Source organism: Euprymna scolopes, chromosome 12, assembly GCF_053919585.1.
Source record: "Euprymna scolopes isolate OS-2025 chromosome 12, ASM5391958v1, whole genome shotgun sequence".
In the NCBI taxonomy this organism is placed as follows: domain Eukaryota; kingdom Metazoa; phylum Mollusca; class Cephalopoda; order Sepiida; family Sepiolidae; genus Euprymna; species Euprymna scolopes.
The window spans coordinates 7,955,001-7,982,906 of NC_136493.1; the positions used below are offsets into that span (position 1 = coordinate 7,955,001).

Consider the following 27,906-nt stretch of genomic DNA (forward strand, 5'->3'; position numbering starts at 1 on the left):
GAGAGATGCATTAAAACTAACCATCTTTTTCCTCATCTAAAAAAAGAGAATCATAAAACTCTTCATCAGTTATGCTCGTCGCAATGCTCGCATAGATAACTGCGTCATCTGCATAAATATCAATAAATCATCTTAGAATATGATTTGGGAAATCATTTATGAATTCAGTGCAGAATGGATCCTTCAGGCACACCAGCACTGATACCATGGGCTTTCAGACTTCTGAACATCAACTACTTTTATAAACCTATCAGCTATGAAGGACTAGATGACTGGGAGGAAATTTCCAGATAGTCCATAAATAACAAGCTTGTTAGGCAGACCTTTGTGTCAAATCCTATCAAAGGCTTTTGCTATGTTAAAAGTTATTGTTTTAGAAATTAAGCTCATGTCAATAGATTTGCTGATCTTGTAATATATATATTACAATCAGCAGGTCAGCTGTTGATCTTGCATAACTGAATCCACATTGCTTGTCAATGAGTAGACTGTTTTGCTAAAAAAAATTTCTATGATTCAAACAATTCACTCAAGAAACATCGATCGGTATTGAGATACACAAGATCTATGTCCAATATTTTTAAATGCTGATTAAGTTTTCTAATATTATGGAAAGCTTTTCTCTTAAGTTTTGTAAGAATAATAGCTAGTTCCGGTTGCAGCTTCTTAATCATTATGATTGGAATGTTGTCAGGACCAGTTGTAGTCCTACTGCTTCCATGTACTATTGCCCAGATTTACGCCGATTACAAGTTAAATGCAATCCCCAACTGCAAGATCACAAACGTAACATCATCTAGTCTCAAATCCCTAAAATATATTCATATTCACTGGTCGCTGGTACCATGTATATGTCAGTTCTAGCTCCGAGGTGCGCAAAATGCACAGGTCACTAAGTCTAAATGACAACACAGTTTTCACATCAAGTTTTTGACTGAAAATCCTTGTTGTCGGAAAGGTCTGGTTTATTATCTGTGAAAATCAGAATCACTTTATAAATACAAAAATAATTAACAAATCATTCGTAATTGGTTTCTCATTAAAAATAATTATTCGGTTAAATGTCCCTATATATATTTTTATTGCCGTTTTATCTGCTTAGTTACACATGTTTTGATTACCGAATCATATCAAAGATCGGATAATTTAATCAGACTTTACATAAACCTGTGAAGTCTGATGAAATTATTGGATCGTTGATAATCGTAATCATTGATAATCAGTAATCGAAACGTGTAACTAAGCAGATAAAATGGTGATGGAGTCACTTAAACATCAAAACATCCTTGCTTTTACTAACACTTTACTTGCTCTCCTCTCTTACCGCACTTACGATATCTACCTCAATAACTTCCTTTGGGACACTTATTTTTAGACCTTCTTCAGGTACCTTGACTCATGACTTGTAAACCGTCATAAAATTTTGAACTCCACCTCCTAGTTATTACAGCCATATGTCTCAGAGACAGAAGAGTTTATGAAGCAACTGCCACACTTCTAGAACAATGTTGGGAAAAAGAGATGAGGTAAACAATGAAAAACTTGATGGTTAAAGCAGAGTTCGTTGTTAACACTTGGATAGAGATCGCCCAATTATTTTCAACTCATCAAGTTTGGTCAGCCTTCACGAGAAATGCAAGGATGGATGGAGTTGGTTCATTCTCTTTAGTTAAATTTAGTAATTTCAATGTCCATCACCGTAATTGGTTTCTATAGTTACACAGATATAGCTGGTAGCATTATACATAACTTCTATACCCCATTGCCTGACACAGACCGTCATGTTCCTGACCCGTCTCCCAGATCAACAAGCCTCATTTATAGATGCATTTCAGTTCCTGAGGATTGTGTAACAAATACCCACTGCCAACTAAGAAAAGCTGATCATGCTATGATAATGATAGACATCATCTTAAACTCTCGACCCCAAGTCGAAGACTCATTGCTCAAAATGACAAGGTACACAATAAGACTGACTGGGAAGCCATCAGGGATCACATCAGAGATGCTCCATGGGGAAATGTATTTTTCCTTCCTATAGAACAGTGCACAAATGAGACCACCGAATTGTTTAAAACAGCAATCGAAGTGCATATTCCCACATGGAAGTTTTATAACAAACCTCACTCTCCTCAATAGTACACTTCTACTTGAACAGCTGCAATTGCTCAAAGGCAGCATACATACTGCAGATTTCTCAGACATAAATCCAGTACAAATAGACAAAAGTATATAGAAGCTAGAAATAACTGTAAGAGCGAAATAACCGCAGCTAACAGAAGATATATTGAAACTACTAAAAACGCATTGAGTCACAGAAATTAGGAACTCATGATTTCTAGAAAATGTATAACAGTGTAGTAAATAATGGGCAATCAACAATTTCCTTGCTATCCAACAACCTTGAGGTTGTTTTCACAGTAACTGAGAAGGTTAAACTACTTGCCCAAAAGTTTGCCTCCAACTCCACTTTGGACCCAGCAAGCCACTTCCACCCAGATTTTCCTTTGCGGACAGAAACTACACTCAATCTGAAAATCACTGCTTCCCAAGTTTGTGATATCAGAAAAAAACCTAGACACCTCAAAGGCATATGGACCTGAAGTCATCCCGGCTATACTAATCAAAAAATGCTCCGCTGAGGTTACCCTAATTCTCTCCAAACAAATGCCTTATTGAATTTTGCTTTCCTAACGGCTTGTAAATTGGTTCTATGGTACCAATTTACAAGAATTTTAGCAAACGAACTGACCCTCTAAATTATTGCTCCATTAGTCTCATCCCTTTCTTCACCAAAATCTTTGAGTCCTTAATTAATCAAGCACTAGTTCACAACCCCATAGATAATTTCTGATCAACAGTATAAATTTAGGCAAGCTTGTTGTTTGTTTGTTTAACCAGTATATTGACCTTCTTTGGGTCATTTAATGCTGTATATAAAAATTTAAATTGTTAGATACTTTTGAAGTTGATTTTTGCTGGGTATATTCGAGTAATGTTTGGGTATAGTTTATTTAATGGCATTTATATTTTATAGTAAAGATTTGCTTTTTTTAGGAAGTTTAGAATGGATTTATTTTTTATTCAAACAGTTCTTTTAGGTTTGTGGTCTTGTAGTAGTGTTGATGAATTTGTGTGAGGTCATAGTAGTCAAGTAAAAGTGTTTCACCGTATAAGGTTTGTGACATGGTATACACTTTGGGGGGGAGGGGGGGGTCTTCACTTTTTAATATGAAGTAAGTTATGTATTACTAAAATAGTTTATTGTCTAATATGGGAAACGTGCGCATATTTTCTTGTTGTGTTTGTTTGATTTAGTGCTGATTATGACCAATCGATTGATTGGATCGGGTTAGGGTTAGGGTTATCCAATAAGACCTTGAACATGATCTGCTCAACCACCAGGTTCCAGTCTACAGGTGGCCCCATTGAGGGATTTTTAATCAATCCTCATCTCAAAAACTCAAAAATGTAATCTGAGATTTTTGTTTTAAAAAAAAAAAAAAAAAAAAAAAAAAAGTAGTTATGTATAAGTGTAGGGGGTGATGAAACTCATTTTCTCATTGACATACGGTTGGCTGCAAATCTATTCGAATAATGAAATACATTATAAGCTATAACATGTCATTATTTAATGAACACATATTTTCCACCATTTTTTTTATTTTTATTTTAAGTTATTGTCAATTCTCTAATGGATTTGATCGGAAATTGAAACACCTGAATTATTTTGATTTTCAGCACTGGTAACAGCTAGAACCATTATTATTCATTGGCTGCGATCGAAGAGAATCTGTACAAGTCATAATATATTTTTATGACTGATTAAAATATCGATTTCATAAGCTGGAAATGTATTTTTATCATAGTACCCATTACATAAACATGTGTAAACAGAATTTAAATAAAGAATTTAGAAATGTTATGTTTATTTCTTCCGTCCAGATTAAAAATATCCAAAGGTAAAAACCATTGAAGTCCAACAAGGCTGTCGATAGTGCTCAATTGGCCTTGATGTGTATCTAAATTAAATAATAATAATATAATTTAATTTAGATAAACATTGAGATTAATTGAATAAAATAATATCTTGCTCATATATATATATATATATATATATATATATATATATATATACACACACATAAACGGTATTATCATGCTGACACACAAGTTCTTGTTAGATCACCACAGTTGGCTCCTACCAGATGGATGACCATTTGGGAATACTAAGATTTAGAAATTTCCACATTAGTATCTGGATGTGTGTCTAAAACCCACTAGGAGAGATGCACCCTAAGTGTTTGTTAAGACATGCATCTAGGAGAAGGAAAACTGATATAAAACCTGAGGTCCACTGTCTGCTTTATCTGCAGCAAACGTTTGCACTAAGTGTAGTAGTAGTTCCAAAAAAAATGGATGCTGCTACACAAAGTCTTCACATCTATAAACAAATTATGAGTGCGGATCTCAGACAATTTAGTTGTGTTAAGCTCATGCATCGACATTGATGCGAGCATTCTTATACGAATTATATATATGTAAAAATGTATTAACAGCATTTATAAATATATTTAACATGTTATCAGATTTTCAAAGTCACACACAAATAGCATTCAAGCTGACAAATCAAACTTTGCTTTTGCCTATCCAATTTTTATTTGTTATACAGTGTTATTGGTAGTGTTTTGCTAGAATTTATTTTTTAAATCAGATCAAATAAATTTCAAAATGAATAACAACCAAACAGACACATTTTGCCATAACACTGATTTAAAAAAAGAAAGACCTTTACTTCTGGTTGAATCATAAACAAAATAATGTGTACATTCTTAATTTTTTATTTGCAAATTTTGGTAATGTGTAGACATAGCGGCCTAAAATTAAAAAAAAACAAAAAAAAAAAACGGCTGCTTAGTTCTTAGAATGTGTCAAACAAATCTTGATAATGATGTTCATGATAATGATTTCATGCGAATTGAAGAAACAATATTCCAACTTGTCATGATGCTGTCTGATAATTTTGAAATGATTCAATGGATTGGCAGGCATCGGTCAAAAGCCAATTCTTCGAGGTGTGAAATCTGTAATTTGCAATGTGCATTGAACTGATGTTTAAATCATAAAATTTACTATTGAAAAAGAGGTTCATTTACATTTTTACTTACAAAAAAAAAAAGAAAAGAAAATTTGATTAAAAATGTGTGTATAACAAAACGTTTATGTAAAAAAAAAACCCAGTATTTTTAACATTTACACATTTGTAAGTTTTTCAAATTTTTTTATTTATTATCAAAAACGTTTTATGAATATAAATACAATAATTTTATTTACAAATACATTTCGTTACATACACATTTTTTATCAAAATCTTTTTTGTAAATAAACATCCTTTTTTAATAGTAAACTTTTTGTGAATAAAATCCTTTTTTAAATAAAAGTCTTCAAAGTTAAAATTTTAAATGTGCGTCTTTTTTTGTTTATGATTCATTCAGTGGAAAAAAATTCAATCTTATGGCAAAATGTGTCTTTTTAATCGTTGTTCATTGTGAGCTGCTTTAATTCTATTTGATTCAAAAGATGACTTAGTCCAGTTCAGACGACTGTTAAGATGAAGCATTTTTTAAATAATCACCTAAAAATAAAAACCAGCACGTAAGATGACTCATTTCAAAGAATATAATAAAAGTTGTTTACTTATAGTTTTAAAGCATGAAAAATAAAAATTAAGAACTAAAATCCCAGGTAAACATAGTAAAAATATGATTTATTATTTAAGTTTCTATATTCACTTAAATAAAATGAATATTAAAATGTAAATAGTTTCTTGGTTTATATATATATATATATATATATATATATATATATATATATATATATATATATAGACACACACACAGTGGGTAGAAAAAAGTATTTGATACATTGTTTTTTTTTTTTTTATTTCTTTAGACACAGAGTTTCCAGTGGAAGCATGCGGGTTCTCCCAGACCCCAAAAGACTAAAAAGAGCAAATCCACCCAGAAACTTCTGATGATCCCTTTTTTTTGACAGCACGGGCATGATGCACATGCACTGGGTTCCCACTGGACAGAGAGTTAACAAAGAATACTATGTTTAGGTTTTAAGGGAGTTCAGGAAGATATTCTATCCGAAAAGGCCAGCACTTTTCAAATCGGATCAGTGGTAGTTTCAACCTGATCAATGCACGAGTCTACAACTCCATCCTTGTCACAGATTATTTGATTAAGATGAACATCACAGACCTTGCTCCTTGCGACTTTTGTTATTCCCTAAGCTCAAGGAAAACCTTAGAGGCTGTCATTATGAGACAATTGAGGATATGAAAGAGGCTGTGACAAGGGTTATTGACACGTTCACAAAAGAAGACTTCCAGAAGTTGTTGGAACGATACAAGTGCATTGCAACCGGAGAAGATTACTTCGAAGGGAACTACAGTTTCCTCTATGTAATATCAATAAAAGTGGCCATACAGGTGTAAGAAAGCCTTTTACTCAAATAGATTCTTCCCCAAAACTGCTAAACTTTGGAACTTCCTTCCAGGTTTCTGCATTCCCAACTATACTGACATGCAGAAGTTCAAGTGTAATATGAACAGATATCTTGCTGTTCATCTTCCTTCATAACATCTCTGCAACCTATGTCCCTGATAATAGCCCCCTACTTCAAAGTGGCACTGTGTCTTATTTGGGGTGAAAATTGAATAAAAAATTTTAAAAATGGCCTGAAAATCATCAGTTTGTTTTTATGTATTTGCTTGCGTGGGGAACTTGTTTCCCATAAACCTATCTCTGGACAGGTCTTTATTTATCCATCTTTCTTAGCAAAGCACATTATTATACTACATAGTACAACAACAACAATTGTAAAGTAACTAGTCAGAAGTAAAGTGTGATTTATCAGCTTAAATGCTATTTGGGTCTGACTGAAAATCCAACAAAAAAACTTGAACAGATAATGCATGGTTTACATAATTACCTATCAAAATTAATTTTATCACAATGGTCGTTCATTGTTACTTTATGTCAAGCAACCACAAACAAGTCTCATTTTTTATAAGATATTTCGAATCAGCTGCTCCTGATTACAGGATGGAAAGATAAAATTGTCGCCCTCGAAAAGATGACATGATTCCATTTCCATTCGATGAAAACTGGTTTTCTTTTTTTGTCACTGACCAACTACTAGTTGGTCAGTTTGGTACAAATATCAAGAGCGATAGGAGCCTTCTATCATGTTTGAAAGTGACAAAATGTTTAACGAGCGAGATCGGAGATGCACTGCTGTACAACTCATGCGCTCAAAATGCAAATCTGGATAAGAGGGATATGCCCAGTGTAATGAAAATAAAGTTTCTGGTCACGGTTATAGTCTTTGGTGTAGTTTCAAATGAGAGCCACATCATGCCGCCTCACATCTTCGAAGTTGGCTTGAAAATCAACACCAAAGTGTACCTGGATGTGCGTAAGAGTGTGGTGACCCCCTGGTGCAATCAGGTGGCGGCTGGCAGACTCTGGGTGTGGCAGCAGGATTCAGTGCCAGCCCACAGTCCAAAGAGATCCAGGCTTGGCTTCAGAAGGATTACTACAACTTTGTACCCTTCTCCCACTCCCCCCGATCTGAACCCTCTGGACTATTTCATTTAGCCATATATCGAGATCACCACCAACTAGACCTCCCACAACACCAAAACCATCCTGGTCATCTGCCGAGTATTTGCTGAGCTCCTGCCGGCGCTTGTAGAAAAGGCATGCTCCCAGTTCCGGACCTATATCGAGACAGTGATTGAGGTTGAAGGCACCTACATTGAATAGATGTGAGCTCTACTTCATAATCAAGTGGTTGGTTGGTTGTTTTTGTTTTATGGCATATCAACCCTTTTCAGGTTATTTAATGCCAAATTCAAAGATTTTGAAGAAAAATTTTTTAATAGAATATATTTGTTGTTTTCAAGTCAGTTTTTATTTAACCCATAGTTGGGACCCTAACAGGTACTACCACTCCGGGTCAGAGAGGACCTGGGAGCAATGGCAATTAAGGGGTAGCTCCACACTCCACAAAGCCCACAAGCTGGGGCCTAACCACTGGATATAGTTTAAGGTCATATCTAGGACCTCATAATCAAGTGACCTGAATTGATTTTTTCAAATAAAAATATTTAAAATAAAGCTGTAGTGTTGTTTTCTTTGGGGGACAATTTTATTGTTCCAACCTGCATTGAATTATCTTCCTTATTGAGATACCCACTATTTATAGTAGCAGAACAAGTGTTAATTCTATCGTTTTTTTACCAGCGGATTGTTTTTTGCCTCATGCTAAAATAATTCTGGGCTGAATATTTGTTTACATTTATTTATTCATTTATTATAATCACTTAAATCTCTTCAACCACTTTCTTACCATAATAGCAGTCAACTTAATATTCTTGGAATCTCACTTCTAACAGAATTCTATTTATGACATTTTATTCGATTTTGGAACAATTCATTTCGAAAAGAGTAATGCAATTTTTTTCAGCAACATCAGGTAATCATCAATTTTTCCTTGGCATTTCATTTTTGATGATAAATTTTCTTTTTCCAATGGGTGTGGAAAGTGATAACGTAAACTAAATGAAAATTCCATGAGCAGAGTTTCTTGCCTAGAACTATCTGTCTATGGAACACAATACCGTGGAGCTGCTTCTCAACTATCAATAACATAGTAGTTTTTATAAATGATTAATTAAAATTTAAATAAGTTCTTGATGAGTCATTCTTTTAAGCACTTCTTGGCAGAAGATGTTCTTTCAAATGTTTCATTCCAGGATTCCGTTTTGTTAACAGTAAAATGATTTCCTGAAACGAAATATTCCATGAGCAGAGTGATTGGATCTTTAAAAAAAAATCGTTGGACATTTTGTACATTCATCTTAGTTTATTTTTAATTTTTAATCAGTTCATATGCGTGTCACGTTGGTACAGTGGTTATGTTACACGCTTTGAATCCCACAGTTTCAGTTTCGATTCCAACTGATGGCACCCAAATACATTTTTATTTTTTACTTTTGAAATCTCGACTCTATAATAATCTTATTTGTGTTGAGAACACTTCATGTTATTTTGAATATTTAGTCAGGGTTTACTTGTAGAGTGAAGCATCCTCATGCCAGTATTATTATACAGATTGCGGTAAGCAGGAGTTCAAAGTGTTTTATGCTACAAATAGCTTAGATAGTATTTTTTTTAAGGAAAACTTTAACATCCAGGTGTAACAAAACGCTATAAGTTAAAGACAAGTTTACTTACCTTTTAATCTGGCTCGTATAAGTCCTGTTCTTTCTTCTAATCGGACAATGCGGACACTCGTTGTCAAAGCTGCAGCATAATCGTCCAATTTCTTACCCAAATAATCTAAAAAAAATAAATAAATATTTTTAGTTGGCAGCAAAATAAATCATCAAAAAAAAAAAAAAAAAAAGACAATTTCACAAAAAAGAAAACTGATTCCCATTTGCAACTCATAAACAAGCAAAAAAAAAAAAAAAAAAAAAAAACTTAATCGGAATTCTCAGGAAAACAGATGAAATGACCAAAGCTAACAAGAAGAATAATAAGACTTCATATAACAAAAGAAGAAATCAATAACTTGTAAATTCTTTTGAGAAAACACTTTATTATGACTAACACATTAAACTCATTATCTTCGACAAAGAAACAATAGCCTCGGGCCTTTGAAGTAAAGCTTGTCAATTAACTTTGAACCAAAAAAAGAATAGTCTTTTGTTAGAAAAAGTTCCACAGAAAAAGAAAATAGTTTAATTATTCTTATACAATACTTTATAAAATTTGATAATATATATGATTTTCTTATTATTAGCTGGGGATGGGGCATTCTACTGGATGCCAGACATTCACCTGCCATCTCATACATTTCAACTGATGGAGATCTCCAAAGACTCCAGTTTCTTTTCGTGCCATGCATAAGACCTTGGTATTTTGTTATATATAATTGTGCATGTCAACATACTTAAAGGAATAAACGGTAAGATGGTCAGCATCTTGAAATTTGGAATATAGACTTTTGTCATTTATTTGTTATATGCTCTGTAGTTACATCGGGCTTCATAAATTAAAGGACTGGTATAAATAAAAGGTGAAATAATTGATTAAACATATTTTCTCCATAATATATATATATATATATATATATATACACACATTGTAATCTTTTAAATTGGAGTAAGTATTTAAATCAAAATTTAAATATTAATTTTAGACTGACGAGATACAGATATACGAGACGCGGACGATGCGACCTTCTCCAGCCATGCGAGAAAATGTGATTAATTTACTTTCTCACAAAAGAGACGATGGCCTTTTTCCCATCATGCGAAGGAGATATGGATATACCGAACGCGGATGATGTGACCTCTTATCCCTCACGAAAGAGACAGATATATAACGCGCGAACAAGAAAAGAGAACACATGAATTTACTATCCAAACTTTTTCCCCACCGAAGGAAATATCTCTGATTAACTGCGTCGTTGACGAGCTGGGAAATACACCAGCAAAAGAAACGAAAAAAAAAAAAAAACAAAGGAAAAAACAAAAGAGACCTGTAAGTGCAAAGACTTTGATTACTCCCCCCCCCCCCGTCCCTAAATCTTCAAGTATATTACAGTTTATAAATTTTAATAAGTGGAACAAAACCAAATGGTCCATGGATAGTCATTTAGTATATATTGTATTCATAAAGGATTGAGTAATTTCTGTAGGAGAGCCCAATGCACAGCAGAGCAAGAATACGAAAAGTTAAAGACAACCAAAAAGTTATTATATTGTTGACGTTGTAATTTGCTTGAAACGAACTGTGTTTAAATGCTATGCCAATGCAGTTTTGTGTTGTAATGTGTCCGTCATGCTCAAACACTGTTCATTACAATTCAAACCTCTCTTGGACCCCCACGTCGTCCAGCACCGTCAAAAAGGAATAAAAAAAAAAAAAAAAAAAAAAATCTGACTTAGCTTTTCTTTCTTTTTTAACACAAGTCGTTTATTAATGTTTTTTTTTCTCCTCATCTTAGCACCACAAAGAGTCTCTCGTTGCCACATGTCCATCTAACCTGGTCGCGTTTCTTTTTCTTCTGATTGCACGCTGGCTACAGGTGGCCCAACCTTGCCTTCACTCTACATGTCCATCTCTTTCGATGCTGACTTTGTTTCTCCACCACGTGAGGTCTTGTTTTTTTTCTTTCATAACAGCAGCTCGTACACACTCCCTAATTTGCATATGTGCATTTTTTTTTCTGCTACTGCTGCTAATACAATCGCTTGCCATCAATCCTTTGGCTGCTGCTGCTATTTTCATATGTGTTTGTATGTGCTGTTACAATATGAGAACACCATGAACAAGTGAGAAAAGGAAGTGTGTAGAACTTCTTATTCAGAACTTTCATGTTCATGTCGGAAACCGGAACAGTTTCAAAGCTGGACTGGTTTACAGGCTTGTTTAATTAATTTCTAAAATATGATCCGCAGTTAGTGTTGAGTATTGTTAGGAATTATTATAACAGTTTTCATTAATAATTAATGTTGTTGCGTGTTCTGGTTATAATTGTCCACTTTTAAGTGTTTAATGTCTTGCCATATGTTTGCATGGTGCTTACATCCGTCTTGTTTAATAAAAGTGTTTTAAGAGATATAACTCCATAAGTAAATTATTTCCCTTGGGTAGTGCTCAGTTTATACATCTGTGTGTGTGTGTGTGTGTGTATATATATATATATATATTGGAAATCAGGCAACATAAATGATTTTTATGGGTCAGACAGCCAAAATCTGTAGGGAGTGGTTGACATTGGTCCAATCAGTAGCATTGTACTGAATTTTGTTCTTTCCATGGCAGGTGCTCGTCTGAGCTCCAATCCCTCGTCCCCCCCCCCTCGCAAATCTTTCACGAGAAACACAAGTCTGGCTGAAACTACTGTCAATAATTTTCCCCACTCTCTATCTGTGCCTAAATCCAAACGTAGATTTCATGAGCAAAACTTCTTTCTTAGAACTGCACACCAGTGGAACTCTCTGCCGCTTGCCTGTTTCCCACCTGACTACAACTTGGATACCTTCAAGTCCAACATAAACAAACTCCTGACAAACCGCCCCCCCTTAAGTAAGACACTCTATCAAAAACCTCAATACTAATGATTACTACAATACTATCTCATTGATTACTGTACATGCAATAACCCCTATCCCTGAGTGGCCTTCGAGCCTTGATAAGTGGTGACCCCCATGTAAGAAAAAAAAACAATGAAAGTTTTCTTTTGTTCTTCAATCAGGCAACAAATGAAAATGCTCTATTGCCTATATAGTTAGCTATCCAACAACATTAATCTTAGATGGGTTGAATTGGCTTCCTCTGAAGGAGGAAGTATCTAGGGAATATCAAATCCACAAACGGTCTCTAATCATATGTATAAATATTGCCTATAGGGTTGAAATAAATTTATAATGAGATATGGTTAACTAAATTCTTTTAAACTTGTTTATACAAAAAATATGGCTGCATATGTGCATACATGTTTCAAGTATGATTTTATTCCAATTCTAGCATCATTTACCAACAGTAGATTCAGAAAACCTAAATCTAAAGTTTGCAGAATTTTCTGCCAATGAACTGATGATGCTAGACATTGAATAATGTTATTGAAACATGTATGCACATATGTAGCTACATTTTTGTATAAATAAACAATTATACTAATATATAGTTCTTAAGTGTTATTGAAAACTATCTTATAAATATCATAGTTTCATAAGGTTAGTCCCTATGAACAAAACTTCCTACAAATAGTATATATTAGACACATTACAGAAAACATTAAATCGTCCTAAGAGAGCAATAGCAATGAAAAAATTTCACTTGATTATGCCAGAAGTATTTCTATATCCAATCATTTTCTATGAAACAAAATGTGTTAGAATTTGTGTACATATAGATGGATTAATTGCTTTTAGTGTTTGATTTGTATTTTATGTTTTTTTTTTTTTTGTCAAATGAAAACTGAATATCAGTTGAGCAAATTAATAATTTTAATTGATTGCAAATATTGGTTACCTAGTGATGAAGATGTACTTTTAGTTTAAAAAATATTTTCATATAATACATTATTTCTTAATATATTATGTCTTTTTATATTTTGCATTTAATTCATAACAGAAATCTATATAGATAGGTGTCATATATATATATATATATATATATATATATATATACTAGACTACCCTTGACTACCAGTATACGTGGTATGGCTAGCTATGGAATAGTGAGCATATTAATTACAGTAAAAATATGCTTGCAAGTACAACAATGGCCACCACTTTGAACATAAAGAATTGCATTGCTTGATAACTGGAAAAGTACTTATTTGCAGAAAATTTAAATGTGATATTCGTTTTCAACATACCCAAAAACCTTCAAATGTCGTCATTTTAAAGGGAAATGTTAAGGCGGAAACCAAGTAAAAATTTACCAAAACTTCTATTTTTATATTTGCTTCAAAATAAAAGCTATATTATATAGTGTTGGTGATCTGAACCTTAAAATTTGCCTGATGTTATTTCCGCCGAATAGCTTTGTAAACAAAGTGTGACTTAACAAAAACATGTATCACAAGTCAATGGCTATAACTTTTGCCAACGCTGTTGGATATGTTGTCACTGATCTGAGGGAGATAATTCTATTTTAATACAACATTAGCATACAGTGAGTACCCATTTGTTGGCATCTTTACTTCCCTATGTGTAGGTTTGTTTGTTTTTTCTTATTAGTACCTGTGAAAAAAACTTATTTTAATTATTATTTAAAAGAAACAAAAAAGAAAAAGCTGATATTTAGGCTTGACAATGAATTCTCTGGAAAAGTATGCGACGCAAATTGCAGAGTGAAATGTAATATTTGTTAAACAAGTTTTTTTTAGTTTTACGATTCTTTAATTAAAAAAACATACAAACTTTTACTTATCTTTTTTCATTTTAATGATTTAGTTTTTCCTTCATTTTTATTTCTTTAAAACAGTTTTAAACTTTTTTTTATTTAATTATATTTAGAATCATTTTAATTTTTATTTAAAAGAAACAAAAAAGTCTGATATGCGAACACTTCAATTTATCGGTTCCAAATATCAGCTTCCTTTTCGTCATTAATGTTTTTGTAATTTTAAATGTTTTGCGTTTGTTCTAGCTTCTCAAATTGTAGTATGAAAAAATGAATTAAAGAAATTTTAAACCATTAAAAAATTTAAATGAAAGAAAGCTTGTTTTTTTAATTAAAGAATCGTACAAAAAACTTGTGGCATTTCCTGAAGAATCTCGGATTGGATTCAAATTGTTTTTTTGTTTTTTTTATAAAAATTGTTTGAAAACGATTACAACTTGCAATGAAAGTTTATAACATTAGATAAAAGTGGAATATTTAAAAAAAAATATGTTTTAAAAGGCAAATATTTAGTTGGTCCTCTGGAAAAATATTTACCAAATATTATAAACTTTTATTTTTCTTTTAAATAAAAATAAATTGTTTGGAAACGATTCCAACTTGCAATGAAAACTACAAATAAAATTTGTAAAACGTCGATGAAAAAAAAAAAAAAAGCAGAGGGAATTTAGTTTTTGTTTTTATTTGAATATTTTAAACGCGAAAAATTGTCCATTAAAAAAAAAGCTTACCTGGCTTTGTTTTATTTAATTACACATACACAGAATTGTTATAGACCGGAAACACGGTTTCAACACCCAAGCAAGACGATTTCAGTTTTATAATACAATAGATATTATTCAATATTAAAATTAAATTAAAAAGACTGGCCTCGATGAGGACTTAAGGCTCTGATTTTCTGATGAGATTTTTTTTAGATTGGAACAATGGATTTATTGTTGTGACCAATGGTAATTTTGTTTATCTAAATGAAATAAAAAGAAATCTTGCTCTTTTTATTGAGCAAAATCAACATTTTTGTTGAAATTCAATGGGTTTTTTTTTTTGTTTTTTTTTGATATTTTCAACCTGGAATGAATATATATATATATATATATATATATGTGTTTTTTAACATGTTTTTTTAACCTATTTTATTAACTGTTTGCTCATATTAAGGACTATCCATTTATCTAGTGTTTCCTTTTCAGATTAAATATGTTTTTGACTCATTTCAAAGTGTTTTTTAACATATTTTATTAACTGTTTGCTCATTTATATATATATATATATATATATATATATATATATATATATATATATAAAGAAGCGTCTGTGTGAGTTCGTTTCCTATGGATTCAAAAACGGCTGGGCCAATTCTTATGAAATTGCACACAAATGTACTTTATGTGCCTCCTAGTGTTCTTAGATAGGTTTTCTATTGGAATGTCTTTGATAAGTATCAATAATCGAAATAATCTGATGACCAAAGTTAACACCTTACACAGCCTAACATCACAAGTGCATTCAAGAAGTTATATCATGATACAAGCTAAACAGCCCACCATTTAAAATCAACAGTAGGTTCTTTAATATAACAGGGGTGCATTCGAAATGAATGTTTCTGTTTAGAGCACAATTGAAGCATGATACTTCACTTTTGCATTTTAAACTTTAATTCAAACCATTATATATAAAAAATAATTTCCTAAAATCAACAGCAGGTTCTTTACAGTGCAATGTAGACTACAATGTATTGCGGACTAAGTCACTATGGAGGAAGTATGTTAAGCTTCCTGCTTGAGCACCGGGACAGGTTCCCAACTAAAGCAGGCAATCAATTGATTTGATTAAAAAATGGGTGATTTCATCGATTTTAATGACAATAATAATGTGGAAGTGTGAAACATTCATATATTATCGCTTAATTGGAATTCATTTTTGAGATGAGCATAAAATATATTAATTTATTTTTATTTCGGACTATTATTCTCATCTTTATTAGTTGTTGTTTTTCATCTTTATTGGTTTGTTTATTCACAACGTTTCAGCCAACTATTCCTCTGGCCTTCGGGGCCCATGGCGCAGTTGATAGAGACGTTGAATCTCTACAGTTCCAGATGAACATTGTCTGAAGATAGCGGTTTCAATCCCACCCAAAGCGTGCCAGAGGTTTACTTGGCCAAAAATGTGGTGAGACGACAACAACTACGGATGGCAGTGATAGCTGAGAATGCAGCTAGGAAATTCGAAGTTCCTATCCGTCGCGGTTACCACCTGACGAAGGCCAGAGAAATAGTTAGCCAAAACGTTGTGAATAAACAAACCAATAAAAGATGAAAAACACCAATTAATAAAGATGAGAATAATAGTCCAATATAAAAATAAATTAATATGTGAAACATTCGTTGATCATCATTTAATCTCGGACAATGTCAAGTTTCCCTGCTAGTATATATATATATATATATATATATATATATATAATTGCAGATGAGAAGTCAAATAAATTTACAAAATATTTATTTACATGCGCTCCGAGAATTCCAAATAAATAATACTTTTGTGTACGATCGTTTCTGAGATAACCATCTTGTAGAAAGTTGCTATGAATAATTATTTCTAAGAATCATATAAGTTGTTTCAATCATTTTTAATAAAGAATGAAATAAAGTTATTTATTGTTTAAATCAATAATTTTATTCAATAATTTTATTCAACAATTTAAACTTTTGATTAAATTTCCAATCATATACAATATATAAGAATTTTTAAAAAGTAATCAAAATGGCAAAATGTTAATAGCATTAAGAATTCAACAAACGCTAAATAATCGTTAACTAAAAAAAAAACTGATTAAAAAATTGCATTCATAAAAACAAAAACTGCTAAACATTCATGATTGAAACTAAGTTTTTTTTGATCAAGATTGATAATTTGTATTTCATGTTATTCTCACAATGTTTCAGCTAATATAACCTTTGACTATCTTCATATGTATCTCAGAAATATTTCTGTCAAATTCAGTAATTTGTACAGAAAGTCCAACAAAACCTGTTATTTAATCAACATGAATAACATGTTCTTATTTGTTTTTTGTTTTGTTTTTTTGTTGAATTTTCACTCCAAACAAGGCACAGGGCCACTTTTAAGTAGGGGGCTACTATCGGGGACATAAGTTGCAGGGGTATTAAGAAGGGAGATGAGTGACAAGATGTCGGTTCACATTACACTTGAACTTCTGCATGCCAGTACAGTTGGGAAAGCAAAATCCCGGAAGCGTTCCAAAGTCTAGCAGCTCTGGGGAAGAAACTACTGGATTAGAGCACCTTCTTACACCTAGAGATCTCTACTGTAAAGGGGTGGGATTTTGCTGCTTCTTGGGTTTGTTGGGGGGGGGGATTTCCGTTGAGGGGGTACAAGTGTGTGCAGTTCGTCAGAGAATTCACCATTAAAATACTTGTAGAACAAGCAGAGGGATGCAACATTTCGTTGATGGGACAGAAGCTGAAGCTTAGATGACAGTTCAGGACCTATCAGGTTGGCGACTCTTTTGAACCTTGTCTAGGAGTGAGAGATTAGTAGCAGATGCACCAACCTAAATATGACAACAATACCCCATACATGGGCAAATGGTGGCCTTACAGAGGTACAGTATACTTTCGGATGTTAGTAGCTTTCTAGCACGGTAGAGAAAGCCTACCTTCTTCACGGCGGTCCTGGCAATACTCTCAATGTAATGGATCCAACTCATGTTTCCTGTGAATATTAGGGCAAGGAGTTTAAAAGAAGTACTTTCAGATAAGGAGTCTTTGGCCATTGCTATTAGTGGTTGAGAAGGTTTCTTGTAATTATTGAAGGAAACAAGTTTAGTCTTGGCAGCATTAAATGTGACCATCCATTTTTGTCCCCATTCTACTACAGATTGGAGGTCATCCTCTAGTGTTTCTGCCATTTCCTTAGATATGTGTTTATTTGTTTTCCTGTCGTGTTTGTTATAGAGCGTGGTGTTATCAACTTATATACCCATCTCATAGACAATTTTGTAAGGGAGGTCATTTATGAATATTAGGAATAATAAAGATCCAAGGATACATCCCTGAGGCACTCCCACATTTATATCATATTGTTTAGATGTACGACCGTCGAGGAAGACCTGGATTCTTCTCTTATCTACAAAGGATTTAATTATGCTTATTTGTTCAGTGATACCGTATGATCTGATTTTCCTGAGAAGACCTTCATGCCATACCATGTCAAAAGCCTTAGATATATCTAGAGCTACTGCTCTACCCTCCTCTGCTTTGTCCAGTGAATGGTATATACGTTCAGAGATTACAGTTAGGACATCTGCTATGGTACAGGCTTGCCTAAATCCATATTGTTGGTCAGTCAGAAGTTTAGCATCTGTAAGGTGATGGACTAGAGCATGGTTAATTAAGGTCTCAAATATTTTAGAAAAAAGTGGGAGTAGGCTAATGGGGCGATAATTTAATGGGTCAGTTCTTTCGCCAGAATTCTTGAATACTGGTACCACAGAAGCAGTTTTCCAGCAGTCCGGAAAGCAAGCTTCATTAAGGCATTTGTTGTAAAGTTTGGAGAGGACTGGAGTTACTTCGGCAGAACATTTTTTTAATAGCACAGCTGGGATAAGATCAGGTCCACATGGTTTTGAAGTGTCAAGTTTTTTTATGATAGCATGCACATGAGAAGGGGTGATTTTCAGATTGTCTAGTGTGACGTCTGTCCGCAAAAGAAAGTCAGGGAGGGGGTGGTTAGCAGGGTCCAGTGTGGAGTTTGGGGCAAACCGTCTGGCAAGCATGTTAGCTTTCTCGGTTGCTGTGCAAACAACTTCATGATTGTTGGATAGTGAGGGAATTGTTGATTGCCCATTATTTACTGCACTGTTGTAGATTTTCCAGAAATAACGGGTTCCTAATTTCTGTGCTTCGATGCATTTTTTGGTGGTTTCAGTAAATTCTCTCTTAGCTGTCGCTATTTCTTTCTTACAGTTATTTCTAGCTTCAATATACTTCTGTTTGTTTGAACTGGACTTATGTCGGTTAAATTTGTGGTATGCATACTGCCTTTGAGCAATGGCAGCTGCACAAGTAGAAGTAAACCATTTGGGAGAGTGAGGCTTGCTATAAAATTTCCACATGGGAACGTACTTCAATTGCCATTTTGAACCATTCAGTGGTCTCAATTGCGCACTGTTTAGCAAGAAGAGAAAAGATATTTCCCCACGGAGCGTCTCTGATGAGATCCCTGATGGCTCTCCAGTCAGCCTTTTTATGATATCTCGTTTTGAGCAATGGCTCTTCAGTTTTGGCTCCGGAGTTTAGGGCAATTTCAACCATTATCACTGCATGATCAGCGTTCCCAAGTGGGCTGTGGGATTCATTATACAATCATTGGGAACTGTGGTCAGAAACAGATCTAGAAGTGATGCAGGTTGTTCTTGCTGATCTGGGAAACGGGTTGGAAACGTAACCATCTGTGATAGGAAATGAGATATAGAGAGGTTATGTGTTGTGCTACCAGCTGTGTGTGTAAGTAGAGAATCCAAGCCAGTTGCTGTGGTGGACATTGAAGTCACCAAATACATGCACTTGTGTGCTAGTGTCGAAGGAGAGTGCTGTATCTATGCTGTCAGAGACTTTGTTTATTAGGGTGCAGTCCTGGGTCGAGGGAGAGCAGTAGAAAAAATAAAAGTAGCTAATGTTATGCTGCATGTTAAGTCTAAAGCACATAAAGGCTTGATCGTCCGATTCTAGTTTTATTTCTCTAGTCAAGAGGAGAGTGTTTCGAACATAGACTCCAAATCCGTGCATATGTCTGTCAGAGTCCTTACGGCAGAGTGGGAGATATCCAGGTATGTTAAAGTAGTTAGAGGTGATGGAGGAGTGTAGGTTAGTCTCACTTAGTGCTAAAATATCCGGGGTGTTTGTTAGGATAAATGCTTCAACATCATCTAAATTAGTTCTAAGCCACGGATGTTTGTAAATGCAAGCCTCAAGGGAGGAGGCAAGTTGGTCTTGCTTGTGTTTAAGCCTGGTTTAAGCGTAATTTTTTATTGTACTGTCAAATAAAATTAAAAGAAAAAAGGTAAGACTTACCTCTTTCACTGGCATCGTCGACCATAATAATTTCTTGCAGTAATTCTGGTGGCGATCTGTTGATGATACTATGTACAGTTCGTAAAAGTGTAGACCAGGCTTCATTATGAAACACAATAACAATGCTAGTCTTGGGATATTTCTCAATTGTATATGTTTTTTTCTTGCATCTGGAAAAACAAAACGTACATTTATATAACACTTGGTTTCATTTGGTAAAAAGAAAATCATCTAACTACAAAATTATTTAATCTATTTAAAGATAATAAGCAATGCATGTGTGTGTGTTTGTCTGTGTGTAAATATTTAACCGATAAACTCTTAAACTATAGGTCACATAACACCGAAATAAATAGTAATCACACCACAAGAATTGTTTTATAAAGAGTAAAATCTTTGTTTGGATGAATGAATAATGCATACAGAAGTTGAAATTCAAAATGCTTATTTCAACTGCCAACATATTTTTTTTTTCTGCACATACCCAAATTCAATTAATTTCTTCAAATAAATGATTTGAAGAAATTAATTGAATTTGGGTAATATTAAACCTTTCTTACCTATCTCTCAATAGTTACATTGTTAAAGAACGTGGCTGGAGGACTAAATATTTTGTTTTTGATTCTAGCTGATGGCACCCAAGTAATTTTTTTAAACTTTTGAAATCACTACTATACATTAGGTACAATATAATAATCAATAGAAAACTGACTGTGTAATAATAAATACAAAATTTGCATGGATTAAAATATATTTAAGCAAATTTTATGACCAGTCAAGGTCATCCCCTCGCTAGTAAGCATAATATTTATTTACAAGACTAAAGTAGATAAAATATGACTGAAGAAAAACAGTAAGCGATTCATAATTAAAACTAAAGAAACCGAGTATATTTTTCACCTGATTTTACTCTCCTTGCCTGAAGCCTAAGCTCTCATATTGATCTAAACTTCTTTATTATTATAAATAAATACATATATTAAGGGTTTTAATGCCAGATGCAATAAATGCCATTTTGAAAATTGCAAATTACCTCTACAAAATGTTTTGCATTTGATCATCCAAACACACTCCTAATCATTTCTGTCAAAAGAACGTGCGATATTTGGTTAATATTATCTCACTTTTGAATTATAATAATGTGATATTATGTTGCTTTTGAATTAAATTAGGCTTTTACAGTCAAATTTTTTATTTGAAATATTTATTTTTAGTAAAGTTGAAAAATTGATTTTATCATTTTGGATTCAAACTCTCCATACATCTTTTTGATTATTTGGAACATGATTTGAAAAATAGGTGCAAGTTCACAGTTTGATCTAAATAATAATAAAATCAGTACAGAATAATTTTTATGATGTACATACCTGTCATGGAACTAAAATACCATATTCCAAAAATCATATCAATTGATCAAGTACTGTTTTGTTATGTAAAGAAAATCATTTTTAAATGATTCGAGGTGATTAATTTGAAATCGTTAGCATTACAAGGCTGATCTCGCAAGTTTAAATTATTGTAGATTTATTTACCCTTGTTTGTTTCAAATGCTAACGTGAGAGTCTTTTTTTTGCTACTCATAAAATTTGATTTTCTAAGTTAAAAATAAAACTACTTGATCAATTTATATGATTTTTGGAATATGACATCTGTTCTGTGAGGAGTATGTGCATCAAAGATTTTTCTTTATTTTTAGTTTTCTTTAATTTAATTTAAACTGTAGACATGCACACATTTTTCATAGTATTTTCCAAATGAAAAACATTTGGAAAGGAATTACAATTGCATCTGTTTTAAGGCAGTGTTTATTCTAAGTTATGCAATAAACCATTTTTTTTTTAAACTGGATTATCTTAAAAACACAATTTTCGTAAGCACTCAGCAACAAATATTATCAAAAACAACCTCTCAAATAAGTTATATATTCCACTAAAAACAAAACAGTAATCACACGAACAGACTCACTTTTGAATATAGCAGAAATGCATATTATCATAATCACTAGCGGGACCTGTGGAAATTCCACAGGGGACTCATTCATCTCTATATAAATAAAATGAACTCATTTTTTCCCCGCCTGATTTTGACCTTAATAGGATTAAAAATCAAGGTATTTCATGCAAATATAATATGCACAAACGGCAGAACAATATCTGAGGTGTGTTATAGGCTTATTATTTCTCAAATTCCTCGATAATCTTAGATTTCTATACTTTTTCTGCTGAGAAGTCACGGCCAAAATCGGTTAAGATCAATGGAAGTGGTAAAATATTTTCTCTCTAATAAATTCCTCCTCCCCCTGCCACCACTTAACACCGTTTGGGGATCGTTCACAAGGAACAGTTGAGAAGAGAACACCGGTTTGGCTTCGTAGTTCTTTCATGTGAAGTTATTTAAAATCACTAAACTAAGCTGCAGTGCTCTGTGGCGTAGTGGTTAGCGTGCTGGACAATTCACATTATATTTTCACGTTCGCGCCGACCTACCGTAGTCGTTTTTTTTTTGTTTTTTTTCCCCAAACAACTGGAATGGACTTTTCTTGGTGGCCGAACTGTTAACGTTGCAGATGTTTGTTTTTTTGTTTTTTTTTCACACTTTATTTTCCTACTTTTACTCATGACTCCGGGTTTGATCCTTCCTACTTACCTACCATAACATTTTTTAAAACTCCCCCCCCCGTCCCGGAAACAAACACTCGGGCAATGCCGGGTACCCCCGCTAGTATGTAATATATTGATGTTGGCATTCTGTAGATGTTCAGTGTAAATGGAGACGATCTGATATCATTGTAGCTTTTTTTGTTAAAACTGCAAAAGTATTTATCTAAGCTAGCATAAACGCCCGGTAAAGCCCAGTTGTAAAATATGCTTGATATGCTATTTTAATTCTTGCAGATTTTGTATCTATTATTATAGAGTTGATGTTCTATTTTTATATATTATAAAGTTGTGATTTAAAAAATAAAAAATACATCCATATGACTTGGGTGCATTAGTTTAAATCGAAACTAAAATAAAAACTTGAAAAAATATATATATATATTATATATATATATATATATATATATAACTTGAGTTCCTTCTGCCATAATCGAAACCAAAACCCAAAATTATGAAGAATTCTTGATAAAATTATTTAAAAAAAAAAAAAAAAAAAAAAGATGATTTAAGTGCCATCAGCTATAGTTGAAACCGAAACCAAAACTTATGAAGAATTCTTGGTAAAATTATTGATGACAATAGAAGAACATAACTATTAAACGACCCGGATGTAACCGTGACACACAAAAGAACACACATGCTATCGTATTAATATATAGATAAGAAATGTTTAAAAGACATGAGGCTTCACACTTATTTGTTTCTTGAACAAGGCATATAACATGATACATTCAAAACACTTTATTCACAAACAATTGTTTAGGTCTATTTTGTAAATATACACATTTTTTAACTTGCATATTGGCCATGAATAACCTTTCTTTCAGATAAAAAAAAGTTTACCACAATTGACCTTGCCAAAAAAGGGTCCATGGCCACCATCTTTAAAATCCAACTCAACAATATTAAAATTTTGATAAATAAAATTCCTGAGATTTCCTGACAAATATGTCCATTATTCCTGATAATTACTGACAAAAATAAACGTTTTTTCTCACAAAAAGACCTTTATTAAATTAGAAATTAAAAAAAAATTTTTGCATGAAAACCCACACAGGGTCCACCCCAAGCTAGTTTTTACCACAGTCAGGCCGAAAAAAAAAAAAAAACACAAGATATGTCTAATATTCATTTAATTAATGCATATTTAATTTTTACCTTATTCCTTATTTCTAATTAAAAGGAAGCTTTCTTTTTATTTAACTTAATATATTCAGCATATTTGCTTTCTCTTTTTGTAAAAATGTTCATATCTTTAAGAAAAAAATTTACAAATAAGAAAATTAACAGCAACCATTATTGGATTTACTTAAATATTTTTTTTTTCACTTCTTTTTCTTCATTTTCACCCCCCCCTCCTTTTCATAAGGAGAACAAATATAACATATCACCATCTGTCAGTCACACCTGGTATAATCATGCATAAATTTTGTAGTAAGTTGATTAAATCACTCATTTTCATGAGAACTATCATTATATCTAATTACATCATCAAATAATTATCATTATGCAAAAAAAAGTAAGCTATATAATTTATTATTTGTTCAATTATTATTTCTGGTCATAATTAAACCATCTCATTTTTTTATGATTCTCATTTTATATTTCAGTCGATTAATAATGATTCCTTGTACAATTTATATTAATTTCCAATAGAATTAAGAGAAGTTGTATCGATTTTGTGATTTAGTAAACATTCACTTACTCATAAAATGTCAATCAATTCCGATATCATTTTTCTTATAATCAGACTTAAAACAAACAACTTTTTATAATTACTACTCTCATTCTGTGAACATTATTTTTTTTCCATGATGACATCATTGAGCATTCAAACCAATAAAAAAGCTTGAAAAATGATAGACAACCAGTATAAACGAAAAAAAAAAACAAAAAAAAAACAATTATCTATTATTAAAATTAGTACCTAGAACTCTATCAAAGCTAGTACCTAGCCTTGACAGAGTTCAGAACTGGCCTCAAAACCTAGTAGGTGATGCCTGTTTCTCTTCCTTGTAACCTCTTTCCCACAGAAGAGATATGGCAAGTGCTCGTCTGAGCTCCAATCTATGATCCCCTGTGCCAAACTTTCATAAAACCTTGACTAGTTACATCAACTATTAACAATTTTCCCCACTCTTTATCTGTACCTAATTCTAAATGCAAATTCCATGCGCTAAGCTTCTTTTCTTGAACTGCCAACATGTGGGACACTGCTTCCCAGACGATTACAATTACTTCAAGTCCAATGCAAACAAGTTCTTGTTTAGTCGTCCCTTTAAATAATCCAAATTCTACCCAATCTACACCGTTAAGGATTACTAAACTACCACCTTACACTCATTAACTCTTATCCTCGAGTGACCTTCAGGACTTGATAAGTGGTGACTCCCTTTTAAAAAAAAAAAATAAAATAAAAAAAAAAACCTAATGATTAGAGTCAAAGGAAGAGGATCTTGAATACAGAAAGCAGATAGTATTAGCTCCTCCAACTCGCTCTATGACATTAATAATTAAAGCAAAAACTGTTGATTGGATTAAATACCAAAATCGATGAAATCAATAAAAAGTAAAATTTAGTTTTCTAATAATACAGATCAATGTTTCACAAATCACTAACTAAACACATTTTTGTGTTTTAGTAGTAAAGTTATCGAGCACAAATAATTTTGTCTGTGAGGTGACTTCACTTCATATATAAGATAAGACCCCCTACATTTGGTTGAAAGTATTTATCCCCCGCCTACAACTGAGTGATTAGACACAAAGGTCAGGAAAGTTGGATTGGAAAGCCAGTGCCTTTGAGAATAAACACTATGACCCGTAAAACGTGCTTGTGCAGCTCCATAGGTATTCCCAGGTGGGGTACCTCATGCTATTAGCAATAAATTAATCCCTTTTCAAGAATAGGTAAAGCCTGGGATGGTGCACTTGCTAGAACTTCACAGGACCAGCATCATACTGCAATCAATAGGGGGGGGGGATCATTACAAAAATATTGTAGACTGTTGCTTTGAGTGCAAGGGCAAAAATGCTGACAAACAAATTTTTACAATAATCAAAATCAGTTTGCTTAGATGAAACCTTCCTTGTCTATCGATCTCTGTGATTGCTGTTCTAAGTGGATGAGTTTTACTGTTGAGTTTACCTGTGACAAACTTGAGAAAAGAGAGAGAATAAAATGTGAGTTTTTTTTTCTGTTGGGGGGGGGGGGTCAAAAGCAAAAGAAAAAGAAAAGAAAAAAGAAAAGAAAAAAGAAAAAGAAAAAAATAAAAGAAAAAAAGAAAAAGAAAAGAAAAAAGAAAAGAAAAAAGAAAAAGAAAAAAATAAAAGAAAAAAAGCAAAAGAAAAAAAGCAAAAGAAAAGAAAAAAAGAAAAAGAAAAAAATAAAAGAAAAAATTTTTTTTTTTAAAAATGAAAGAAAGATAGTATCAATGGTTACTCACCCTTCCATTCTATAATCAAGCAAAGATCTGTTTAATGAAATCATGTCACTAGCAACTAAGTTGAATTGGTTGATTTTAAACTTTTCTTTTGATTCTTGTTGTCTCGCTGCTGGAACAATCACAGGTTTACCAAGTTCACCCGGGCCAGCTCGATGCGGTATCAACACTACAAAACAAGACAGGAAAGATGAAAATATTTATTAATTATGATTAAAAGACTCAAATCCAAAGATTCCGGTAACCATTCAATGTCCAATCCAATTCCCTGGAAATATGTTACCAAAATATCATTCATAAAATGTGCTAAAACCCAAATCTCGTTCACACCATGAATCTGGCAGAATTACTAATGGTATGTTATCTAAATGCAACAATAAACAAAATTATAAATGATTCATGATTAATATTATGTTAAAAATAAATGGAATCTCTATAGTAACTCGTCTATCGGCCCAAACTTTTGAACCATATGTTATTTTTTTGGTAAAATATATCTTTTTTAATTATATTTCACCAATACATTTTGCTTAGAAGCTCAATGTATGTTAAATATAACCATAGAGTATGTTGAAATTTCAGTACATTTTTTTATTTTGACAGATCCGTTTCATTATGCAGAAACAAACAGTTATGTCAATGCCATATCTTTTCATTACATATACTCTTCAGAAAAATGTACCAAAATTTTAACATGCTGGACGAGCTGTTTTGCATGAAAAATAAATATTTGGATGTTGGAATATAACTATACTGTTATTCTTTTATATATTTATATATATAAAATAAATTTCTCACAAACTTTATTTTATCCTCTAAATTTGGACTATTTATTATATTTATCTGCTAATTATTTTTTTTTTAATATTTATCCGCTATCCCCTCCAGATCTATCTGCTCCCTTAAATGTCTCCTTTTCTCCTATCTTATTTCTACATACACTCTTAACTTACTACAGCTGTATACATATAATCTTTCCCATTTCCAAATTGATGTCATTAAGCCAGTTTTTTTCTAAAATTATTATTTTTGCGTTTCTTCTCTTCTGACAGGAAACATTTAGCTCTGAAATGACATGGCCCAAAGAGATTATTTACACTTTTCCATATTGTTCTTATGAGTTAAAGTATTTATTCAACTTCGAACTCTCCTCTCTCATTATATATATATATATATATATATATATATATATATATATATAAACAAATAAATGACAAAAGTGTCTATATTCCAAATTTCAAGTTGTTGACCATCTTACCATATATTCCTTTATGTTGACATGCACAATGTCAACATACTTAAAAGAATAAATGGTAAGATGGTCAATATCTTAAAATTTTGAATATAGACTTGTCATTTATTTGTCATGCTCTGTAATTACGTTGAGCTTTATAAATAAAAGGTAAAATATAATTATTTCCACATACACATTATATATATATATATATATATATATATATATATATATATATATATATATACGAGCAAACAGTTAATAAAACATGTTAAAAAACACTTTGAAAAAGAGTTAAAAACATATTTAATCTGAAAAGGAAACACTTGATAAGTGGATAGTCCTTAATCCGCAGAGTTTCGAAGAAATTCTGTCCTTCTCATCAGAGGGTAGGAATTAGCAAAATGCAGGATCGGATTTTGCATGCAAAAGTATTTGATCAAACAACAAGTCAAAGATCTTACTTGCTAA

General features: G+C 32.5%; 1 protein-coding gene across 5 annotated transcripts in view; it reads right to left on the reverse strand.

Annotated features, from left to right (window-relative positions):
- The window catches only part of LOC145291164 (polypeptide N-acetylgalactosaminyltransferase 13-like), a 175,705-nt gene that overhangs the window by 85,415 nt on the left and 62,384 nt on the right, over positions 1–27,906 (reverse strand). For all 5 annotated transcript variants that reach the window (XM_080136692.1, XM_080136693.1, XM_080136694.1 and 2 more), the window contains 3 exons: positions 26,205–26,370; positions 20,099–20,268; positions 9,309–9,413 (listed from right to left, as the gene is read on the reverse strand). In XM_080136692.1, coding sequence (XP_079992818.1) covers positions 9,309–9,413; positions 20,099–20,268; positions 26,205–26,370 — 441 coding nt within the window. The remainder of the gene's footprint in view (positions 1–9,308; positions 9,414–20,098; positions 20,269–26,204; positions 26,371–27,906) is intronic.